General features: G+C 37.9%; 3 protein-coding genes across 6 annotated transcripts; 2 read left to right on the top strand and 1 right to left on the bottom strand.

The window, feature by feature from the left end:
- Positions 1-1,552: 1,552 nt before the first annotated feature.
- LOC107888457 (uncharacterized) lies at positions 1,553-5,506 on the bottom strand. Of its 3 annotated transcripts, none has more exons than XM_041077568.1 (2): positions 2,052-5,506; positions 1,553-1,815 (listed from the first exon to the last, which is right to left on the bottom strand). In XM_041077568.1, exons 1-2 carry the CDS (start codon positions 3,675-3,677, stop codon positions 1,723-1,725), a joined length of 1,719 nt encoding a protein of 572 aa, XP_040933502.1. In that variant the 5' UTR covers positions 3,678-5,506; the 3' UTR covers positions 1,553-1,722. The 3 variants fall into 3 exon arrangements, with proteins under 3 accessions (XP_040933502.1, XP_016668056.1, XP_016668057.1); XM_016812567.2 differs by having other exon boundaries at positions 1,553-1,845; positions 2,052-5,505; XM_016812568.2 differs by having other exon boundaries at positions 1,553-1,830; positions 2,052-5,505.
- Positions 5,507-6,839: 1,333 nt separating this feature from the next.
- Positions 6,840-8,659, top strand: LOC107888459 (probable protein phosphatase 2C 28). Of its 2 annotated transcripts, none has more exons than XM_041077570.1 (7): positions 6,840-6,948; positions 7,094-7,136; positions 7,345-7,398; positions 7,489-7,740; positions 7,810-8,083; positions 8,157-8,314; positions 8,387-8,659. In XM_041077570.1, exons 2-7 carry the CDS (start codon positions 7,131-7,133, stop codon positions 8,408-8,410), a joined length of 768 nt encoding a protein of 255 aa, XP_040933504.1. In that variant the 5' UTR covers positions 6,840-6,948; positions 7,094-7,130; the 3' UTR covers positions 8,411-8,659. The 2 variants fall into 2 exon arrangements, with proteins under 2 accessions (XP_040933504.1, XP_040933503.1); XM_041077569.1 differs by having other exon boundaries at positions 6,841-6,948; positions 8,407-8,659.
- A 10,513-nt stretch (positions 8,660-19,172) lies between these two features.
- LOC107889825 (uncharacterized) lies at positions 19,173-20,389 on the top strand. The gene is made up of 3 exons (XM_016814378.1): positions 19,173-19,668; positions 19,734-19,924; positions 20,120-20,389. Exons 1-3 carry the CDS (start codon positions 19,173-19,175, stop codon positions 20,387-20,389), a joined length of 957 nt encoding a protein of 318 aa, XP_016669867.1.
- Positions 20,390-25,227: the final 4,838 nt, after the last annotated feature.

Raw genomic sequence — 25,227 nt, 5'->3', positions numbered from 1 at the left:
AGGCACGCGGAGCTTGCCGTAAGCCATACAAAGCCTTCGTTAAACGACACACAAGCTGTTCACCATTTGGACCTAACTGGACATAACCAGGGGGCTGTTGCATAAACACTTCATCAGTCAGATCGCCATTAAGAAAGGCATTATTTACATCAACCTGTCGTAAAGACCACCCCTTAGTCACAGCAATGGACAAAATTGTTCGTATAGTAGCCGGCTTGATCACTAGGCTAAACGTTTCCTTGAAGTCACAGCTAGGGACTTGAGAACAGCCCTTAGCAACTAATCGAGCCTTGCGACGATCAATAGTCCCATCAGAATTCTTCTTGACCTTGAAGAGCCATTTACACCCTATAACCTTTCGGTTAGGCGGAAGAGGAACAAGCTCCCAAGTAGAATTGCGAACGAGAGCATCATACTCATCTTGAGCTGCAGAGCGCCATTCTGGAGTGGACAGAGCTTCTTCAATCGTAGAAGGTTCGGTGACTTCACATGCATAACCTTAGGCTTAAAAATACCAGCCTTAGCTCGCGTCACCATTGGATGCGTATTAGATACAGGAGTAGCACCGATGAAATGGCCAGCAGAGTCTCCCTCAACAGAAATAGAGCCAGAGGGAATGCTATTCCCGGATGAACACCCACTGGGCTCTCGATCAGACCCAACCCCAGACTGAGCAGGGACAGGAACGGAAGAACAACTACCTAGAGGGGACGATTGAGCCGGGAAAGGAACACCCGAACGAGTAACAGCCACAGACTGCGGAGAAGGAGGTCGAACAAGAGGAACAAATATGGACACAAACGAGCGCTACACAAGCACAGAAGTCAACGTAGAAGTAGACGATAAAAATCGAGTTTCATCAAAGACAACATGACGAGAAACCACAATTTTTCCAGAAGGTAGAAGACACTGATAGCCTTTGTGGTGAGGACTATAGCCTAAAAAAATAGAAGGTTGAGAACGAAAATCTAACTTATGAGACGAAAACGGGCGTAAGTAAGGGAAACAGCAACACCCAAACACCCGCAGATGATCATAAGTGGGAGCATGTCCATATAGAGCCTGAAAAGGAGTCAGACTCTTCAAAACTGCTGTAGGTAGATGATTGATAAGATGAACAGCACAACAGAAGGCATAGCCCCAGTATTCCATAGATAAGCTAGCCTGAGCTAGAAGAGTAATACCCATATCAACAATGTGACGATGTTTACGCTCAACCACCCTATTTTGTTCAGAAGTGTGTGGGCATGTGATGCGATGAAGAATTCCTTGAGAAGCAAGAAACGATGTGAAGGCACGATACTCGCCACCCCAATCACTCTGAAACTATTTAATATTCACCCCAAATTGAGTTTTAACAAGTTGATGAAATTGAACAAAACATTGAAGTGCTTGTGACTTTTGTTGCAACAAATACACCCATGTAAACCGAGTGCATACGTCAACAAACGCTATATAATACCAATGATTCCCACAAGAAACAGATGCAGGGCCCCAAAGATCAGAAACAACCAATTCAAAAGGAGTATGATATTTAGTAGTAGAACGAGTAAAAGGTAACTTTTGAGATTTTTCTTTTTGACACGCTGTACACACACCATCAAGACAGTCGTTTGCCAACACAACCTTACATTTATTTAGAATACTTTTAACAACACAAGTAGACGGGTGACCGAGGCGTTTCTTCCATAAGGCAAACACATCACCTTTATCAGGTTTATTCTAAACTTCAATAGAAGCAGCAACTGGAACCGAAACTGTCGGCCTGGAAACATCTGGTAGCAAGAACTGATATAACCCATCCTGAATGTGGCCCTTCAGAAGCGTTTCCTGGGTCATAATGTCCTTAACAACACAATATGTGGGGTGAAACTCGAAATAGAAATTATTATCTCTAGCAAACTGAGAGACAGACATCAAGTTTTTGCAGATGCGTGGAACACACAACACATCAGATAACCGAAGTAATTTAGAGTGCGTAGGAAAAACACAAGTGCCAACAGAAGATATTGAGGCAGGAGTACCGTTACCCATCAAAAGAGAGGACTTACCGAAATACGGAGAAGAACCTTGAAGAGCCGACGCATCGCGACATACATGATTGCTAGCTCCCGAATCCGGGTACCAAGAAGCAGACCCAACAGGTACGGGAATATAGCCATCATTTTCACCACCATTAGAACCAACCTGAGCAGTATTAACATGTGAATTAGAAGAACCCGAAAAATCAGACGCATGTAAATCACCAACCCGAGGAAGACCAATACACGGATCGGAACCACTATAGACACGAGCTCGCGGCTTCGTTCGCCAAGGAATAGGTGGGGCCGAATGATCACACCCATCACCAATGTCGGTTCAAAACTCAAAGGATACCCAACCTGAACACAATTGTTAACTAGCCTATAATCATTTAATTGTCCACCGGCATTTCCAGCTCTAAGCCCATTATAAGGAGCAAACGACCTAGAAGGTTCATGAGAGACATAAGCTAGATTCGGCCGACTAAGCTCAGGCCTAGGCACATGACCATCCAAGGCACTATTTTGCCCAACATAAGCATTATGCATGGGCCCACCATAATAACCAGCGGGAGTCCAATTTTGACCAAAATCATAATGTGGTCTAAAAGCATGCTGATTTTGACCAAAATCATTTTGATTTTGACCAAAAGAATGAGTAAATCTCATTCGTTGAGCAGAAGGCCCTCCAACGTCACCATCAAAACCACGTTGAGGAGCAAAAGGAACCGAGCGAGACCCGCCAAGAGCATGAGCCGTATTCGTCGCTCGAGCCTCCGCCTGCGACCCATCAAAGTCTCGACGAAAGCGGTAATAACATTTCTGAGCAAGATGCCCAAGTCTATTGCAGATCTGGCATTGAATCCTCGGCCTAAAACAACGTCCACGACCACTCATCAGCGGAGTACCACCACGGACAGAAGCTTCCGGTGTGGGCGAGGGACCACCTTCAACAAGATTAGCATGCATAACAACTTCTTGAACAGCCCGTAACTGCCGAGTTTCACACTCGAGAAGAGCATCAACGAGACGTTGAAACGGCACCGGTTCCGACGACAAAGACGCCGAGGATACAACCGCATCAAAATCAGAAGGCAAACCTGCGAGCATCACCTGCGTCTTCTCCTCGTCCGAGATCCGAGTGCCAAAGGCCGCCAACAAAGCACACAGAGTTGTAATTTTGGCAACATATTCCTTAATAGACAATGCACCTTTCGTAAGTGAATGAAGTTCATGCCGAATCCGGGACTGTTTAACGCCAGTGTCCGCAGCAAAGAGACGCGCCGCGGTAGTCCAGACATCACATGCAGACCTCGCATCTGTAAATGAAGCCAGACATGAAGAGCTAACCGTGGAGAGAAGCCACGAGGTAAGAAACTGATCTTGTTGATCAAATACTTGAGCAGCAGAACTAGGAACCAGAGATCCATCCGGTGAAGCTAGAAAACGTGATGGCGGAGATAATGTGCCATCGACAAAGCCTAGCAAACCATAACCACCAAGAATGAGACGTACCTGTTGGCGCCACTGAACGAAAGTACCGTCATCAAGCTTTACGATATCATGCCGAGGAAAAGAGTTCACCACCTTGTCACCGTGAAACGCAGCACAACAACCATCAGTAGAAGCAGAATCAGCAGAGTTTGTGTGAGCCATAGGTCCAGAATCAAGAGGCGACTGATAACATGATAGAATCTTAGTAAAACAGAGAAATCTTCAAGAGGAAATTGCAGAAAATATTAAATGAAAACATAAGGTATTATTCAATTCTTAGTCGACTTTTATGAACAGAGAGTCTCTTCCTTATATAGAAGAAGTAAACTTTAAGTGAGTCTATAACTGCTGTTAACAACTTCTTAACAACCGATAACCGCTCAACCAATTACTATATCCCATAACATTGTTTAACAAATAACATATGACATTGCCTCGCAATTTGTGGATTCGATCGCAAGAACCCTACCCCTATCCTTGTTGGTAACTTAATCTTCATATAAAACGTTGCAACTACCATTTTTCCATCCTTATTGTTGGGCACCCAAAGATGACATTGCATGCCATGGGATGATCACAACAAAAAACTGAACATACTCTGTAGTCGTATGTTCACCATCCACCAAGGTGATTAGAAAAGTGATAGAGCCCTTCACCTTGACTAGATGGTTAGCAAAACTATACAGCGGGCTCGCTTTGAACTTACCTTGCTCTTTTAACCCCATTTTTTGATACACTTCCCAAGATAACACCTCCATTGTGCTCTCACTATCTACTAGCATCATTTTAACCTCAAAACCTGCGATCATCGCAGAAACAACCATCGAATCATTTCCCTCTTCATTGCAGACTAACTCTTCATCATCGTTACCAAATTCAACACTCTATCTTCCTTAATGATATGACCTTTTAGGGGCACTAACAAACATCACATTTCTCATATAAGCCTTCCTCTTTGCACTAGAACCTACCCAACCTTCATCTGTACCTACAATCATATGGATGGTGCCTTTAACCTTCTATTTACCCTTAAGATCACCATGTGAATCCTAACCCTGCTGGGAAGTACCTTGACCAACAAATTTAGCGTGTTCACCATTTCACACAGCCTTTTCGATAGCATCTTTCAGAGTGAAACAATCTTCAGTCTTGTGCCCAACGTCATTATGGTAGGCACATTTGTCTCTTAAAATTTACCTTCTTGTGCTATGCCTCCTCGGAGATTGTTTGGGAAAGATACCGAAGCTCTTCACCTGTTTCAGGATGTAAGTATGGGCAGCATTCAAAGGATTGTAAACTTCGAACTTGTCTTGGGGAATGTACTTCCTGGTATGTTCTAGTTGAGACCTCTAAAGAGCTTTGGGAGAATCACCTTTCGGCTGTACTCTTTGCTACCTATCACCTCATGCTCGTAACAACTGGTTAGGGGACCCTACCTCCTGCGAGCTCCCTCATAATTTTTTAACTGCCTATCTTCCCTTTGAAAGGTGCCACATGACGCCCTTTTAATCTTATTTGCCTCTACGAACTTGTGGGCCCGTTCATATAGATCTGCCAAATTCTAGGGCATATTATCAAGAAATGAGTATTGTACATGGTCATCTTGTACCCCCATAATGAAAGTATCGATAGCCAACTAATCTTCTAAGTTCTTTGTGTTCAAAGTCACCACATGAAATCGCTTCATGTAGTCTTAGAGAGACTCGCCTTCTTTCTATTTCACGGGCATCAACCCCATAAGCGTGCTCATGGTTGCCCTATGAGCCTTAAATCTTCCTAGGAACATTTGACCCAACTGGGAGAAACTTTGAACTGAGCCCTAAAAAAGGGACAAGTACTAATCCTTCGCACTTCATTTAAGTGTCATGGAAAAAGCCTTGCATTTTTTCAAATCTGATGCTCCTAGCATGTTCATATAATCTTTGTACTGTATCAGGTGGGATTGTGGGTCTCTTCTCCCTTCGAACATGTCCTTTGGGACCTTAAAATCACGTAGCAAGTTCACTACTACTATCTTAGAGGCTAATGGATTGTTAGAACAAAAAAGCCAATCCATGTCCTGAGACTAGAAGTGCAACACTCTCATGTCTCATCGCAACTCGTCCATCTCGTTCTATCATTGTCTCGCATGCATGCCTGAACCTTCGTCCTGCATATTCACATTATCGTGGAAATCAAAATTGTCAAAATGTACATTCCTTCTTAGCTCATCATTCTGCTTTAGTAACTCTTTCTGGAAAGTCTGTTGTTGCTCGAACCGTGCATCTTATGCATTCATTTGTTCTCTCATTAACTTCATCTGCTCCTGATGAGCAAGAAACTGTTGTGGCGATGTTTCCTGGTTAAAAGGGAGAGGTAGCACATGACCAGAGGATATGTTCAAGTCCAACGGACTAAAAACTCTCTGATAAGCCGTATTGCTAAAGTTTTTTGGTCGATCGACAAACCAGCCGGTAAACAAGTCTGCCTCATTAGGTTGACCGCTGGAACTTGAGGCTCTAACCCATCCGGATGAAAGATTGAAGGGCAAATTGTCATTTGGGTGAGCCATTGTAATTTTTGTGAAAAATTTTTTCTCAAACTAAAAGAAATCTACTGGTCGAAAATCTATCCATGCTCATTGCACCAATTGCTGAGTAATTTTCCGTTGTGTCTCATTAAAGGGGACAATCAAATATTTATATAAATTGTTATCATTCATGGAATTGACATTCATAGAAGACTCTATGCATGCTGGACACATGTATTGTCTTGGGTTGCCTGCTGGACTTTGTGGCCTCCACATGCTAGCTCTTTAGGTATATGCGAGCTAAGACCATGAGCTCCCTTCGCGAGCACCCCCTGGCATGTACAAACCGAAACCACGAGCTCCCCTTTCTAACTTTTTTTTGTAAAGCTTGTATGCATCCATCTGGTAGGACCTAACTAAGTCGTAAATAAGTGACCCAAACCTTATCTAATTCTCAAATTAATGACCATAAGTACATAACAATATTACTATTTAGTAAGTTTACTCCCAACATTTATCTACTTTTTCTTTTAAGGGATTGAGAAATGCAACTCTTTATTTTCTTATAATATTGGTTGGCAATTTTCTTATAGAGAAAAAGGAATTACTTTGTTTGTAAAAAAATCGTATTATATGGCATGAGATAGGAAGTTAAAAACAATAATAACTATGATACGTGGCGTTCCACATGGGTGTTACAAATTATAAAGAAGCGGTGGTGGCAGTGTCACATCATTTCTACAACCTTAATTACAAGTCCCACGTATCAGTGTAATGCTTTATCACTCTCTCAATTTTCAGACACATGGATTATTCTCTCTATTTCTGTCCATTATCTGACCTTCTACAGTTATATATAACTTTGAATTAACCCACACACATAGAGTAAGTGACCTTTCACTCAACTGAAGCAACCAAATGAAGGTAATACGTTTCATTTATTCTAGCTATGTTTTGTTTTAGTTTAATGTTATTTCATGTGGGTTGAAATTACCTTAAGACTGAACTGATCTTTAAGTAACATGTTCATTTGCTCATCTAATCATGTTTTTGGAAATTTTTATTGCAGAGTGAGATATTTTCCGGAAGACCAAGTCTTAGGCGAGATGAAGGTATATGTGCCTCTTTAAATTATATATGCTTCAGAATCTGTTGGACTGAAAATGCTGCACTTTGATTTTATAAGCATCATTGAACAAAAAGAACATTATAGCCGTAATCAAATTGTGCAAAATGAAAACAAGTGTTTTGAACCTTTTGAGTTCACGTCGTGTCTTTTTGGTTACCATTTTGACCAATTTCAAGTTGTTGAATGTATAGAAGAAGAGATCAAAGGCAACAGAAGACGCAGCTGCAGCCTCCCACAACAACAAGGTACTAATATGTCCACCCTCTTTTCCTTTTTCACTTTTAACCTCTAATTTTACAGTGTTTATGTAATTTTAATTATAATTTTAATTGCAGGATGAATCTCATTACTTGAGAGAAGAAGAAGAAGAAGAAGAAGAAGAAGATAAGACGGAGATTCCACATGTGACCCATGGTTATGATTTGGTTAAAGGAAAAATGGATCATGGAATGGAAGATTATGTTGTTGTAGAAAGTAGGAGAATCAACGGACATGACATACGACTTTATGCAATTTTCGATGGTCATTCAGGTCGTGATGTTGCCAAATATTTTCATACTCATCTCTTTGACAAGATGTTGAGCCAGGTAATTATGTTGTTGGGTAATTGACCCTTTTTCTTTCCCTGATTAATTATGATGTTGTGTCATTGATAGTCTGATTTCTGGAGAAACCCGGAAGGAGCGATCAAAAGAGCGTATAAAGAAATGGATGATGAGATATTGGAAGATGTTGCTGGTTCAAGAGGTGGTTCCACTGCTGTTACAGCGATATTAATAGATAGAAAGAAGCTAATGGTGGCTAATGTTGGTGATTCTCGGGCTATATTATGTGGCGGAGATGGGGTGAAACAAGTAACAATAGATCATGAGCCGAATAAGGAGAAACAAGTAGTTGAAAGTAGAGGAGGATTTGTGTCAAAAAAGCCAGGTAATATAGTTGGGTCATAAATGAAATACAATTTAATGTGATTGATGTCTAATATATATATATGGATGTCAAGGGAATGTTCCTCGAGTGGATGGGCAGTTGGCTATGACAAGGGCCTTTGGAGATGGAAAATTGAAGGAACATATCACTTCAGAACCCGATGTGAGGATTGAAATCATTGAGCCGAATACTGTTGAGTTCATCATTTTGGCTAGTGATGGGCTCTGGAAGGTATGATTATGATATCAGCTTCTTTTTTTTTTTTTTTTGGTTTTGCATTGGATGATGATATTGGTTATACAGTATGGCATGCATGCATGCAGGTAATGTCAAATGAAGAAGCTTTTGATGAAATTAGAGAGTATGATGATGCATAGGAAGCATCCCAAGTACTGATCAAAGAAGCATTAGCCAGGGGGAGTCGAGATGATATCTCTTGCATTGTTGTAGCTTTTGGTTGGTCATAGTAGTTTTCTTTTTTTCGCCCAAAGCAACTTCATATTTCTCCTTGCCTTGTGTACGACATCACTTCAACTTATAGTTTATGATCAATATTACTTAAAAATCTAGAACAAATCCTTTGTCATTTATAGAGTGGTACGTTATAGCCTCCTACCTTTTCTCTTGATTCTTACATGAACAAAAACAAGAATCAAAACAAAAGTGAGGGACATACAGTTAAAATTCTAACACTATATACAAGAAAGTTATCCAATATATATATATTTTTTGGTGAAAATGCAATATTTTATTTTATAAGTAAATTACAAGATGTATATTAACTAGCCACTTAATAGGTCAACTATCACAACTTGTTAGCATTAACACTTATAACCCATTTACGCTTTCCAAAAATAGTTGCCTTTTACTTGCAATTCAAAACTCCATAGTACCATAAATTTCAATGACTAATCACTATTTCTTAAAATTTCTATTTAATAATTTTTAAATTTAGCCACTATTTTTTAGTTATCATTTTATTTTTTAATAGATTTAATATAAATATTTTTAAAAATTTTAAAAATAACTTAATAAAATATTATATGTGAAAAATAATAGAATAAATAAAGAATTCATGAAATTAAAAAAGTAGCTCTTAATTTAAAAAAAAAACGTAATTATTAGAAAAAGTTTTAAAATGAAGATGCATACATTTAGTATTTTCGATATTTATTTTGAAATTTTTTTCAAATAATTAAGTTTATTTTCTTTAAATTAAGAATTCTTTTATTTTATTTGTGACTTATTTATTTTATTATTTTTCAGATATAATTATCTATTGGGTTACTAGGTAATAAATTACATCTCATTAAAAATAATTAATGTATGAAATTTAACATTATCTCATTAACTTTTTAATGGTACTTCCGTCAAATCTATTAAAAAAATAATTAAAAAAAAGAACAAAAGTTGATGGTAAAAAAAAGTTCAAAAATATAATTACGGTTATCTTAACAAAATATGTAAACGACAGTGGCCAAATTTATTATTAAACCATAATGAATTTTTACTAAAAATTCTTCTCTCTTCATAGAGATAACTGTCTACATGGATATCTACATCTTTTATCAATAAATATATTTATTCAATAGTATTTACTGAATAATGATGACATTTTGTTATTAATTAAGTCCTGTAACTTGACCACTTACAAATATTTTAAAAATGTGTTGTGGCCAAACTTTAAAAATATTTTATATTTTGATAATTTTGTAAATGGATTGTGTAAATAAAGGTGTTTTTCGATTGAACTTTCACTTAATAAGAACACATTAAAATTAATCGAAATTGTATGATAGACTATACTTTGTTTGATTAAGGAATACATTTTACACAATAATTTCAACGTCAATTAATGTATAGATATTATTATGGCTGTAACTTCTTTTCATAAGTGTTGTTAGAGTGTAACTTTTGAGCTCTTAGAAGCGATTATATTTTCACTTACATAGGTAGAATAATCAATAGTCTTTTCCTAATTACAACATTTTAAAACATTAATGTTATGGGTCTACTAAGAGTATTATACTCTCATCATTTCCTTATCATTAGAGGTACTTAACAATTTTTACTTTAGAATGATATATCATATATTAACTTTTAGTGCTAGCATCACATATTAATGATGCACTTTGTCTCATTGAATTTAAGACTTCACGTTATACTAAGTGCTGAGTCGAGATTTCATCATGTGTGTCTTAAATATTATGGGCTTCTACTTCATGTAATACCTTAAATCTTGGTTTTTAAGAAAGGAAAAGTATTTTAAAGGTGAACTAAGTATTGAAGAAGTATGAATAATGAAATTCAGTAAGGATTAAATTGAGAAATTTTGAAAGTTGAAGGATTAAAAGTGCAAATTTATCATTTTTTTTAAGAGGGAGGAAATTTTAATAAATATTTTTTAGGATGTGACATGGATATGTTATCACATATGAAGTTGGAAAATTGAGTTAGAGATTAAATTGAACAAATTAGAAAATATAAGAACTAAAGTGTAATTTTTTCATTTTATCAAAATATAATTTTACCATTTTTAATTAATATCTAGAAGAAGAATGATTAGATTGTCGTGCCCCAAAAATGTTATATTTTGGTTTTGTGAAATTGGGTCATAAGTGTGTATCTGCTTCAGTGGTTAAGCATTTTGAGTGTGTGTGTGAGGTCCCAAGTTCAAGCCTTACTTGGGTTAAATTTTGGTATTTTATGAATAAAACCCTATCTATGTTCAGTAGACTTTTATTTAATTATTGGTAGGGTTATATTAGAATGGGCCTGTTGGTTTAGTGGTTGAGTGGAGTGTTGGTGTGATGGAGGTCTTGTGTTCGAATCTTTGCGTGTGCATTATTTTTGCTCGTTCGTCCGAAGAGTTTGAGTTGGACTAAAAATCTGAGTAGTTGGATGTAGTGGGTTAGTGGAGTGATTTGGGGGATTGGATGGTTATCAAAATATTTGGGTATCCTCTCATTCCCAAGAAGTCTCCTTGCCAAATTTCCATTCCCTTTTGCTGCCGAATTTCCTTCTTTTTCTTTCTTACTATTATTTTCTTTTTCTGAAAAGTCCCTGCATTCCAATATTTCGATCCTCTTTTCGTGTTTTGGTAAGTACGATTAGTGTATTATTATTTTTGGAACGATGAATTGTTGTTTATTGAGTTTCGATTGGTGTTTAGGAGACAATCGGAGGGCTGGAGATCTTTAATTGACGGTTTAAGTGTGCGGAATCCCTACTGCGCGATCGGAGGTAACGTTGTTGTTAGTTTAGCATTCGGTTATCTTGTGCGTTGTCGTTTGAGAATCGCTATAAGTGACTAAATTGGTGAGTTGTTGGTCAAATATAGGTTCTAGTGGTGTTGGAGTTGCGTTGGCTGCAAAATCGAAACAGGTCTGTACCCGAAACGCAGGAAACGAGATTCAACGAAAAGCCGAAAAAGTATTTTGTTGATGCCACATGGGCGTGTGGTCGCCCGTGTGGTAGGCCGTGTGACGGAACACGGGCGTGTGATCGATGAGCCAGGCCGTGCGTGCAGGACACGGCCGTGTGATGGTCAAGTGGACTGTGTGCGACACACGGGCTGGACCAATTTGGGCCGTGTGGGCCTACACCGGTAGACTACACCGGCGTGTGAGATTCTGGGCCAGGCCGTGTGATCCACACGGCCAAGGCCAATTTGGGCCGTGTGGGTCACACGAGTGTGTGGGCCCACACGGGCAGGCCACATGGGCGTATGAGCCCATGTAACACCCTAAACTCGGCCTAGGTTATGGCCGAATCTGGCGGTGTCACATTGGAGTGCTTTTCGAAAACTTGCTCTTGCTGATGAAAACCCGTTTGAAAATTTAAAGCCTCTTTGTTAGAACTCAAATCATTCTAGCTATTCGTTATTCATTTTAAATTATCATTACTTTTGAAACTCTTTTTGTTGCGGAAGCATTTCAAAAATGTTGCGAAAACTTAGTGTTTTGAAAACAGCTATCGTTTTGGAAAACCGCGTTCTACTTAACATATATAAATCATAATAAACAAAAATCCCAAATTAAAAGCTAGAAAATTAGAAAGGCCTTATTCCATAATTCAAAACCCAAAACAAAATCTAATAGCAAATAAACACCAAATAAAAGAAAAAAGGAGCAGTAGTGTGGCCATCTCTGAGTCCCTCGCAGCTCCGATCCGCCTAACGGTGGGAATTACCTGCACAGTTAAATAGTGGGGTGAGCTTACGAAAACTCTGTGTGTAAACCCTTATCAGCTGATTGGTATACGGCATACAATAACAGTCTGGGCCTGAGCCCTACTCAAAAATAGTACAGAGTGGGCCATAGCCTAATACAGTAACAATACAGTACAATAATGCAACCCATCCCAATCTAGCCAACACACCACTCCGTACCACTAACACACCATGTAGGGACAAAGTTGACTCACCTAGCCAACACACCAATATTGCACTAAAGCTGCCAGTAAAAGTAACACAGCAAAGCTACCAGTATCAGTATATATGGCAAAGCCACCATTAACAGTATATATGGCAAAGCCACCAGTACAGTACACTTCCTCTATAACAGTATCCCAACCTTATGCATAATTTCATGTCATAAATCATACGTGTATGCAGAATGTCATACTTAGTATAGTCATATACTTTTCTTAAACACATTAGTTAGTCTACCTCTAAGGGTATAACGGTCATTTTAACCTATTAGGGGTAAAATAGTCATTTTACCCTTTAGGGGTATTTTGTGTCATTTTACCTGTCTTGGGGTCCAGAGCCGCATATCGACCTCTCTGAAGGTGCAAAGTTGTCTCGAACAACTCAAGCAACCTTAACGGTCATAACGGTGTAAATGGGCCCAAGGCCCATTGTTCGGCCCAAGAGGGCCCACATGCTAGTGTGGCCCATTTAGCCCAAGTTTAGCCACTGCTATTCGAACTACACAGCCCAGTCTAGTATTAGCCACGTACTGCTGATTTTATTCGTGTGGAGCCCATGAGCCCATTAGGCCCACACGGCCTATTTCAGCCCATCGAGGCCCAAAACAGCCTAAGCTCATGAGAACGCCCATAGTGGCCTCTACAGTCTTATGCCCATGATTCGTGGGCTCGTCTTACCACATGTACGTTAGCACACCCATGTGGCCAAAAGGGCATTCTTTCGACTTTTCAGCTTTTCGACTTTTCAGCTTTTGCCGTTCTACAGTCTATTCAGTGTGTGTATACACACCTGTTTGCGAAATTGAATGAACCGCTCACGAGCCCAAAGCCTATATTCCAATAAAACATACTGTTAGCCTTCAATCATTACGGTTCATAATATTAAATCCCCAGATCTTCAATTACTACTAACCTTGATTGACAGTAATACAGCCTATTACCCTAAGATCACTGGCTAGAACCAAACAAACGCTCCTTGTCGATTAGCTGCATAACAACAGATCCTGTTAAATAGGATTGATCACAGATATAGCTTATATCCATAAAATCAACTTACAATCTACAGGGATATTCGACCTAACCCAACAGTAAGGTAACGTTCTTACCTTATTCGATTAATAAGAGGAAGGGGTAAGTTGCTTCAAGGCCACTTAAACTACTCCACTCTTCGAGGAACCTAACAACCCAACGAGCAACACATCATGGGGAAAGGATCATCATTTGGCAATCAAGAATAGAAAGGAGGCATTCGGCTCAAAGAAAGAAAAATGATAAGAAAGAACGGATTGAATGAGAAGAGCCAATATGGACACTTACCGTTCTAATTAGGAACTCTCGCCGAAAACGAATTAATAAACCAACAGCAACGTATGGAATCAATCGATCAAGAATAAGGAGAGAAAATAAGGCATAGTACAATCGGTATTCCAAATAAAAAAAGAAAGAAAATAGGGAATAAAAGAATGGGGAAAGAACAATTGGCTAGGGGGAAATCGAGAAGAAAATAATATGGTGGGAGAGGAGATGATAAGAGGAGCGATTGGAAAAGAAAGAAAAGATCAGGATGTTCGGCTACTTCACAAAGAAGACAAAAGAGAAATACAGGAATAGATGATATCGAAATAAAAGAGTAGCAGAAGCCCCAGCAGTAATCGATATAGTAGCAGAAGGCAACCAAGGATATTAACGAAACCAAAAATGAAGAGAAAAAACACAGAACCCCAAAATGTTCACAGCCCCTATAGATTCCCCAAAGCCGAATTTCCTCAAAGTTAGAGACCAATTTCGGCACACACTCCCCTTTTCACTCAAACTCCTTAATTTTCTCCAAATATTTCTCCCTTTATCCCTCATCAATTCTCTCCATGAAATCCTCCTTGATTTTCTCCATGACCCATTCAAATTCCAACTTGCAGAGTTCTAGACAAACTCCACTTCTCATACAGCAAATAAGTAAAATAAATACTCTTTTGTGAAAAGAGTGACTCGAACCCCCAAGCTCATTAGAAGCATAACACATCACTACCACTACACCACAACTCTCTTTGTATTATATATTGCTTAATTTAATTAAAAAATGCTACTATCTAGAACTAAAGGCCCTATTCACTTAAAATTAAAATTTTTGCTAAAGCCCAAGTTTGAACCCAGGACTTCTCCAACACTTCACAAGACACTTAACCACTGAAGCAAATACACGGTTGTGTCATTTTCTTGCACAACTAAATACTTATGTGCAGTCTCTTAGCTGTTCCCATGCTCAAGGCTTATTCCTTCTAGGCCTAAATTCGGGGCGTTACAGCCCATGTTTCTAAAAAGTTTCTTAAGGTTGCACGGGTTGCCCAAGTCGACTGTGAACCTACTATAGGGTCGGTAAGCATTACTTAGACCCCTAATTGTGTGAACTGTCTGTATGATATCTGAACTGAGTATGTATGCTGATCTGAATGTATGGACTATGACTGCATAATAGCATGACATCTTTCGTATGTTGCATTGCATCGGGGTGGGTTATTGTTATTTGGAAGAAGTGTTTGAAAGGCTATTAAGCCTGTTATTTAGTAGCACTTCTGCAAATTTCAGATCATGTGTCGCATTTCAGTACAGCATGGTGTGTAAGGATGGGTGGGTTGATTTAATCCCTACATGGTGTGTAGGTGTAACATCTCGGTTTTAGCTAAATCAGAACAGTGGTTTCGGAACCACAAATCCGATGTCATAAAATTATTTTAATATTATTTTTGGTGTTTACAGCATGTGAATATGTATGTGTGAAAATTTCGTGAGCTAATTTTGTCGTTTAATAGCTCAATTTGAAAAAAAAGGACTTAATCGCGTAAAATACAAAAGTAGCATGCTAAAAGTTAAAAGTGCCAAATGGCTATGTATGTTGTAATTAGACCATTTATAGTGTATATGGACATTAATGGGCATCCATTATGTGTTTTTATATGATTATATTAAAGGTTATAATTGTAAATGGTTTAATAATGAATTAATAAGTTTAATAAAATCATTTTAGTTCATCTTTTCTCTTCTAATCGATTGAAGTCGCAAAAACACCATGGATGGAGATTCAAATATTCGGCCATAGTTTAACCTTGCATGTAAGTTCATTTTTCGTCCATTTTTTTATGATTTTTACGTTTTTGTGATTGTTGCTTCGTGTTCTAGCTAACCCATATCTCAATTTTTGAAAGTGTTGATGATTTTGTGAAATGCCATTGATGAGTGCTTAAGGTCTTGAATGTTTGATGATGGAAAATGATTATTTGTTGATAGATTATCTTTTTTTTATAAAGTGATTATTTGTTGATAGATTATCTTGTTTTATAAAGTGATTTTTAGTGAAATTGCATAAAAGGGATTAAATTGAGAAACTGTGAAATGTTGTGGTTAAAAGTGTGAAATAAATGAAAATATGGGCTTTTAAGGAGCCTATAGAAATTTGGCTAGCTTGGGTTTAATTGAAATTGTTGTAAATTGTGTTTTTATGAAGTAGGGACTAAATTGTAAGAAATGTGAAAGTTTAAGGCCAAAGTGAAAATTGATTTAAATATGTGTTTGTGGATGTAATTGATTGAGAAAGTGATTAAATGGATTAATTTTGAATATATATAGATCAAGAATGAAAGAAATCAAATTTAGATCGAGGGAAATCGAAAGTTATCGAATAATCGATCTGGGCCTTCTATTCCGACTATGAGGTAAGTTCATATGCAAATAAATGTCTTTAAATTGAATTATATTTGTTTACTTATCATTGAATTGTTATGAATTTTGAACAAGTAACTACGAGCAAGAATCGACGAAGTTTTGACATTTGAAAGTCCCGTACAAACCTTAGGAATAGTATAGGATATGATTATTATGACATTAGGTTATCAAGATGTGATTACATGTAAGACCATGTCTGGGACATTGGCATTATATTGAGATTATGTGTAAGACTATGTCTGGGACATTGGCATCGTTAATCAATTTCGTGTAAGACCCTATCTGGGACAGTGGCATCGATATGTGATAACATGTAAGACCATAAATGGGATAACATGTAAGACCATAAATGGGATATGGCATTGTACGAGCCATATGTGAATGCCGAGTATCCTTAACGATTTCGAACGATTCAACGGGAAAATTCAAGTCGAGATAGAATATGTGAATGAGCTAAGTGATTCAGGTACATACGAAATTCATACGAGCATTGAAAAGGGAAAGTAATTGATGAATTTGATTAAGACATTGAATATATGTTAAATGAGAAAGGTTTGTAAATTTTGAATGTGATTAGCTATATTTAGCATAATTGAATTGATATGCAAAGGTTTATATGATAGCTTTATTTGTATATGGCTTACTAAGCTTTTTAAGCTTACTTTGTGTGTTCTTTCCATGTTTTATAGATTATCGAAGCTAGCTCGGACATCAGGAATCATCGGGAACCATCATCACACTATCGACTACTTGTTGGTACTTTTAGAGCTTTGTGTATATGGTATATGGCATGTATAGGCTAGTGTCATCTTGGTATGTTTTGAGTTGTGATTATAGCCATGAGATTTGGCTTGTAAATGTTGGAATATGGTCATTTAAGTTGGCTAGAATTATATATTGGATAAATAATATATGTGATGTTTATAATGTCCTAAGTGTTGGCTTTTTGGAATGGTTGTATGGATGCTCATTTGGATAGTTACATGTCGTGGTATTATTGCTTGAAATTTGGTATATTTTGTTGGGATTTGAGGATGATGAATTGATATGTTTGAGAAGCATGAATTTGTTGATAGAAAGGTGAGAAAATTTATTTAGGAGTTATGTGAATTTGATGATTGTGGCATGTTGATTTGGTATGTTTGAATATGGAATTTAGTATTTGAATTGGTTGATGATAGATAGCATGGTATGTAATTGAATTGGCATATTTTAACTGCCTATATATGTATTGAAATGATACCATTTTGATGACTAGGTGTGCATGAGAAAAAGGGTGGCAAATTGGCTTTGTGAATAGCCTATTTTTTTCCACACGGGCAAAGGCACGGGCGTGTGTCTCAGCCGTGTGCTACACACGGTCATAGTACACGGCCGTGTGTCCCCTGGGGTACCTTTCGAATTAAATCGGTATACCCTACAGTTTTGACACGGCTAAGGTACACGGGCGTGCCTATTAACCGTGTGTGGCACACGGTCTGGCACATGGGCGTATGGTCGGCCGTGTGACCAAAGTCAGTAACCTCCGTAGTTCTCCCACTTCCATGGCACACTGGTGTGTTTCTGGCCGTGTGGTACAAGTCAGTATGTATGCCCTGTTTTCATACGGTCTGTGACACGGGCGTGTCTAGTGGCCATGTGAGGCACATGGACTATTCACACGGGCGTGTGACCCTGAAATTAAAGAAAATTTTTTATGTTTCCTAAAGTTTGCATATGTTATCGATTTAGTCTCGAACTACTTTTAAGCATGTTTCAAGGTCTCGTAAGGCCTTACATGGGACAATGTGTTTGATATGAATGGATTATTATTATTATTGCATATATGTATGTGAATGAGGTGTGTTATTCGGTGATACCTCGTAACCCTATTCCGGCGACGGATACGGGTGAGGAATGTTACAGTAGAGATGGACGGAGATGGTGTGTAGAGGCTGGTGGGTAAGGTTCTGATTTCCTGCTATTGCATACTATACTTGAGATGGGCCCAGGCCCTGACACTGTATTTGATTGGGCTAAGGCCCAAACTGAATCTGTAATGGGCTCAGGCCCAGCCTATATTTGACTGTATTCTAATGTGTATCTATATGTATGTTTCTGTGGGGATTACACACTGACTTTGTGAAAACTCACCCTTTCTGTTTAATCTGTACAAGTAATCCCCAAACTTGACAGATCAGTACAGCGGAGGACTCAACTGTGGCTACATGTAAAATTTAGTCTACTTCTATTAACTTTTCAAATTTTATTACTTATTTGGGGTTTTTGATGTAAGTTTTGAACTTTGGGCTGTCTAGTTTTGAGTTTTGAATTTTTAACTACTTTACGATTTTAGGACGGCTGGACGGTAAAAACTCAATTTTGCTAAAAAAAAGGTTTTTTCAAAAAGAACAATTTTCCTAAAATAAACGTTTCCAAAGCTTTCGTTAAAAAGATATGATTTTAGAAATAACGGAGAACATGCGTTTTACTTCGAACTAAGATAAAGGCTAATTTAACTGGAATGATTTTAACTCGACAAACTCGTTTTTGACTTCCATTCTAACGTCTAGGCCAGGTCTGGGGTGTTACATTTAGTGGTATCAGAGTCAGGTTTCAAAATTCAGCTGTAGATTTTGGGGTTTAAAAAGTCAGTTTCAAAGAACTAATTTACAAATGGTTTTAAATAATTTGACTGAATATGTAGTAAACCGAGTCTTCGGCGCTGATCCTATAAGTGTTCTGAAACTTTGATAAGTTTTATCTGAAAAATATTATTAGTACACTATGAAAATACAATAGTTAATATGCTCTGACACTATAGGGAAAACTGATAGAGACTGCGATTCGCGATAACAAACTCTGAACTTCTAATACTGTTTTGCATAAAATGTCTGCTAATAAATATCGAAACTGTAACTGATTCATAAAACTATTAATGTAGATAAACTTTGAATCTACGATGAGCGCACGAGGTATCCGTGGACGAGCTACTAGAGGCCGTGGAAGAGGCTGTAGAGGGGCTCGAGCTGAGTCCTTGTCATCTGGTAGTATGCTTAATTTAGACACGAGTGAGACGCTGGTGTCACCTATAACTAAGACTGGGTCTCAAGACCGCATGGCTGGGGACGACGCATTGTCCCAGGCTATGTTAAGGATTTTGGAGATGGTTGCAAGGCCCAATGCTGGATCTGGGGGCCGAGGGTCGGTTATGGAACAACTCCGGTCCAATAGGGCTGAGCTATTCAGGGGTGTTACTGGAGTCACCCCTAACGTGGCCGAGTACTGGATGGAGGCCACGAAAAGAATCATGGATGATCTGGACTTTACCCCTGAACAGAAATTGAAAGGGGTTGTTTCCCTACTTCGCGATGAAGCATGCCAATGGTGGCTGACCGTTAAGGAGGGCACTCAGCCCAAACGACTGACATGGGATTTCTATAAAGCTGCTTTCCAAGGTAAATATGTGGGGGCAAGCTACTTAACATTAAGAGACGTGAGTTTCTGAATCTCATGCAAGAAGATCGTTCAATAGCTAAGTATGAGGCCGAATTTCTAAGATTGAGCCGCTACGCCCGAGGCATGGTGGCGACTGAATATGAACATTGTACCCGCTTCGAGGATGGACTCAGGGACAATTTGAGAGTTCTGATAGCTCCACAAAGGGAGCATGATTTTTTTGCACTGGCAGAGAAGGCAAAGATAGCCGAAGAGGTAAAACGCACTGAGCGCCAAAATAGAGATAGTGAGAGGGGTAAGAACAAGAGGGATTCTGAGGCCTCATATTCTGTGATGAGGCCTAAGAAAAATACTAGATTGGATAGGCCAGTTAGAGTTGGGGCCCCTACTACACTTATTAGGATCTTACCTTTTGGGCATTATAGTAGACGCCATCCGGGCGAATGTTAGAGGACGACTAGGGCATGTTTGAAATGTAGGTCTATTGAGCACCACATTCGAGAGTGTCCGTTGAGGGCCGATCAGATGCAAGCTCCGAGTTCTGGTACTGCACAGCCGCCGAGGGTAGTTCAGCAACCACCTAATGGTCGTAGCCAAACTAGGGGTGGTAATGGCATGGGCCGTGGACAGGGAGCATCAGGTAGTGGTGTTGGATATACTGAGGCGAGCAGCCCACTCTTGTTTATGCTACTTGTCGACGAGAGGAAAAAGATACTCTAAACATCATTACGGGTACATTTTTAATTTATAATGTACATTACCTTGCACTGATAGACGTAGGCTCTACACACTCTTACATAGTTAGTACTATGTCTGAAACTTTGGGGACTCCAGTTGAGAGTATTGATAGTGAGGTAACTGTATTGAGTCCTTTTGGGCAATTTGTCTGAGTTAACAAATTGTATAGAGATGTTCCTTTAGAGAAACAGTGGACAGTGCTTTTGGTTGATCTGATAGAGCTTCCGTTTGAGGAGTTCAATTTAATTCTAGGGATAGACTGGTTGGTTAAGCACCGAGTAAGTCTGGACTGTGTAACTAAGAAGGTTCTTTTGAGAACTGAGGACGACGATGAGGTAGTTGTGATTAGGGAACGTCGGGATTTTCTGACTAATTTGATTTCTACATTGGTGGTAAAAAAGTTGGTCCGGAAAGAATGTGAGCCATATTTGGCCTATGTAAGTGTTTTTATTCTGGGGATTCTTTAGTAAAGGACATCAAAATTGTAAGGGATTTTTTGGATGTCTTTCCTGAAGAGCTATCGGGTTTGCCTCTGAGTAGAAAAACGAAATTTGGGATCGAATTATTCCAGGTATAGCTCCGATGCCTATTGCCTCCTACCGAATGGCACCGAAAAAGCTTACGGAGCTTAAGGTTCAGATTTAGGAATTATTGGATCGTAGGTTTATTCGTCCCAATATATCTTTGTGGGGAGCACCTGTGTTGTTTGTAAAAAAGAAAGATGGCACAATGAGGATGTGTATCGACTACTGATAGCTAAACAAGCTAACGGTTAAGAATCAGTACCCATTTCCAAGGATTGATGATTTATTTGATCAGTTCAGAGGGGCTTCTGTGTTCTCCAAGATTGATCTATGTTTGAGTTATCATCAATTGAGGGTTAACGAGGTTGATGTGTATAAGACGACATTTAGGACTCGTTATGGTCACTATGAGTTTCTAGTGATGCCCTTCAGTTTGACTAATGCACCAGGGGTATTTATAGAGTTGATGAACCGAGTGTTCCAGCCCTATCTGGACCAGTTTGTAGTGGTGTTCATCGATGATATCTTAGTGTATTCTAATACTGAAGACGAGCACAATGAGCATCTCAGAGTGGTACTACAGATTTTTCGTGAGAAACAGCTGTATGCGAAGTTCAAGAAATGTGAGTTCTGGCTCCAGGAAGTAACCTGTTTGGGACATGTAGTTTCTACTGAGGGGATTCGAGTCGATCCTTATAAGATTGAGGCAGTGTTGGATTAGAAACGTGTAATATCCCCAATTAAGGCCTAATCGGAATAGTGGTTTCGTGACCACAAATTCGAGATAAAAATAATTATTTTATAATTATTTTGAGGTTTTTGATATGATTGCATAATTGTGTGAAAATTTCGCGAAGAAATTTTTGGCATAACGAGTTTAATTTAAAGTCAGGGACTAAATCGAATAAGTTGCAAAACTTGCATTCTAGAAGTTTTTAGTATGAAATTGCTTTGAAATATTAATTAGGAGGTCTTAAATGGTAATTTGACCAATTTTAAGTTCATGGACAAAATTAGGACATGGAAGGAATTTTTGGAAAGTTTAGTAGTAAGGGCATTTTGGTCATTTGGATATTAAATGAAATAAAAATAGGAAAAATAACCCAAAATGATCATCTTCTTCATATTGTTCTGCTGATTTTTGCTCTCTTCCATAGCTGGGGTTTCTTCAACTTTCAAACTTCATAGTAAGTGATTTCAAGCCCCGTTTTTAATGATTTTTATGTTTTTGAAATCTCGGTAGCTCGATTTGGCTTATGTTAACAATAATTCAACCTATGGTTCATATTTGGAAAAATAGCCATAGGTGAAATTTGTGTATTTTGGTGTTTTATGGCAGAATATGAGGTTTTAAATTTTGTTAGACAACTTGTGCTACTCAGTTTTGAGTAAAAACGAGTAAAAAGGCTTAATCGGTAAAAATATTTAGTAGTCATAAATACATGTTAGAATGAGAATTTGATGTTGCCATAGAAGGGAAAAATGATCAGAATGTCATAAAACATTATAATAAGGGATGAAGTTTAATTCTCGAGCCTAGGGGCAAAAATGTAATTATGCAAAAATTTAGGGGCAAAATGGTAATTTTTCCAAAGTTCGTATTAAGGACTCTTTTAATGAATGTATGTATTAAATAAGATTAATTTGGTATTATAGATCAAGAGAAACGAGATTCAAGTCGTGATCGAGGGAAAAACAAAGTTTACGAAGAATAGGCTCGATTTTTAAAAATTTTGTACCGAGGTAAGTTCACGTGTAAATAAGATAGCATAATTGTTATTTTTAAGTTATTGATGTTAAATATATGATATGCTGATTTTTATCATGAAATATATGCTTTGTGGTTATTTTCGAATAAAATGCAAATTAAGTGTATTATTTGTTAAGTATAAAGTGCTACCGAGTATTGGTTTCGGTATTTTACGGAAGATGGCAAGGAAATGTGTTCGAGGAAAATCCCGTTTGAACCTTAGGAATAGATTAGGATACAAGTGACATGTCACTAGGATGGTTGAACATCCGAACTCGTTGAGTTGAGTCCGAGTTCACTTATGGATGTGAAATGTCCGAACTCGTTGAGTTGAGTCCGAGTTCGTGAGATGTAACTAGGCATCCGAACTCGTTGAGTTGAGTCCGAGTTCACTTATGGATGTGAACGCCCGAGCTCGTTGAGTTGAGTCCGAGTTCACTTATGGGCGGGTTACATGGCAGCTTGGCTACAAATATGGCACTTATGTGCAAATTATCCATGTATCCGAGTTATATTCCGATGTGTTCAACGGGTAAAATTTCTAGTGGAATGGAGGAACACTTAAGATGCAGGTGACGTATTGGTAAGTATTTTGAAATGCACACTTTGGACAGGTATGTACTTAACCTTCGGGTTGAAAATAGATACGACAACGATAAGGTGGTAAGATGATTAATGATGTTTAGAAATGTGATATATGTTTTGGTGATACCATGCTAAGGTTGTTTGGTATAATTGTATTGTTATGTTACTTGTTATTTGCATACGACTTACTAAGCATTTATGCTTACTCCCTCCTTTTCATTCACTGTAGTTTTGAACAAGCCGGCTTAGGAATCGGGACAGGTCGAAGGTTCGATCACACTATCCGAAGGACTCTTTTTGGTAAATGGCTTGTAAAACTTAAGTATGGCATGTATAGCAATACACCTATTTTGTGTAAATAATTTTGTGATATGGCCATGATTTGGTTGAGAAAATGCTTAATAATGATAAGTCATGGAAAATGCTAAGTTAGATCATGTTTGATGTCATGGAAGTTATTATGTTATCTAGATCATAAAAACTCATGAAAAGATGAAATTTGCCATAAACAGAATATTGCAGCAACACTGACATGAGTTTGAAAATTTACTAAAAATCATAGAAATTGAATTTGGTGATGGATTACATATGACATTGAAGCCTAGTATTTCTAGTTTCATATAAAACAAATGAAACAAGTAAAGGAATTATATGTTATAAGATATTTGAATTTTAGTGAAACAGGGCCAGAGCGATTTCTGGATCCCCTGTTCCAAATTTAGAAATTTACCATACATTGTACAAAAATAATTAGGTGGTGTATTTTATATTCTTGGAATCCTTATTGAGTCTAGTTTCGGAATAAATAAACGTCATAGTCATATAAACTTTTCACAGAGAGAAATATGGTTCGTAGTAAATAGAGGTCAGTCCAGTCAAGTCCTGAAAGAGGGGTAACTTTAACTAATGAACTGTATTAATTGGCCCAACCAAAAATTCTATAAAAAAATTAGTAAATAGATATATGAGTCTAGATTTAAGGAAAATTTACGAATCTTGATTTCGAGTTTTGTAACTCGATATATGATTTTTCTTGTAACTATGACGCAGATAGCTAGAAAGCTGTGAATGTAGAAATAAATGATTCAAAGTTCTTAATTCGATAAATTATGTTCGGTAACACCTCAAGCTCGACTCCGGTGATGGTCTCGGGCATGGGGGCATTACAAAATGGCCGAAGAATGTGTCTGAGATTTGCAGCTTTCTGGGGTTGTGGGTTACTATCGGCGCTTTGTTGAAGGGTTCTCCTTGATCGTAGCTCCATTGACTAAGCTACTGCGTAAGGGAGTTTTCGTTTGTGTGGACTGATGCACAGCAAGAGAGCTTCAAGAAGCTCAAGATGGTTCTGACTCAGGCTCCTGTTCTGATACAGCCTGAGCCAGGTAGAGACTTTGTGGTATACAGTGATGCTTCACATGTGGGGTTGGGTTGCATAATGACCTAAATTCAAGGTTATCAGAACAGTGGTTTCGTAACCACAAATCTGATTTAAAGAGAATTTTATTTTAATATTTTTGCATGAATATTTATATAATAGGAAATCGTATGAAAATATTGATAAAATTTTTTTATCGATTTAGTGGTTAGTTAGAAAAAAAAGGAATTATTGAAGGAATTGGGTAAAAACAAAGTATAGAGACCTTGATCTCGTAAAAATGAGTAAGAAATATTTTTATAAATATTTATAAAATGTTAGTGATGTGATGTTAAAATTTTGTTAGAAAATTTTAACGTTTGGGTAGGTAATTAAATGAAAAGGACTAAATTGGAAAAGGTGTAAAAGTTGCCAGAAAGATTAAATAGCTTAAGTTTCTAATGAGAAAGGATTTAAAAGGAAATTAGACCCAAAATTTATTTGAGCTGGACGGAAAGGGCATGAAATCAGCAGGAAAATTGACATTTTAAGGGCAAAATAGGAATATTACATAATTAACTAAATAAATATAGGACTAAATAGGAAA

Source organism: Gossypium hirsutum, chromosome A09 (genome assembly GCF_007990345.1).
Source record: "Gossypium hirsutum isolate 1008001.06 chromosome A09, Gossypium_hirsutum_v2.1, whole genome shotgun sequence".
NCBI classification, from domain to species: Eukaryota; Viridiplantae; Streptophyta; class Magnoliopsida; order Malvales; family Malvaceae; genus Gossypium; species Gossypium hirsutum.
This window is presented reverse-complemented; position numbering and strand designations above follow the sequence as displayed.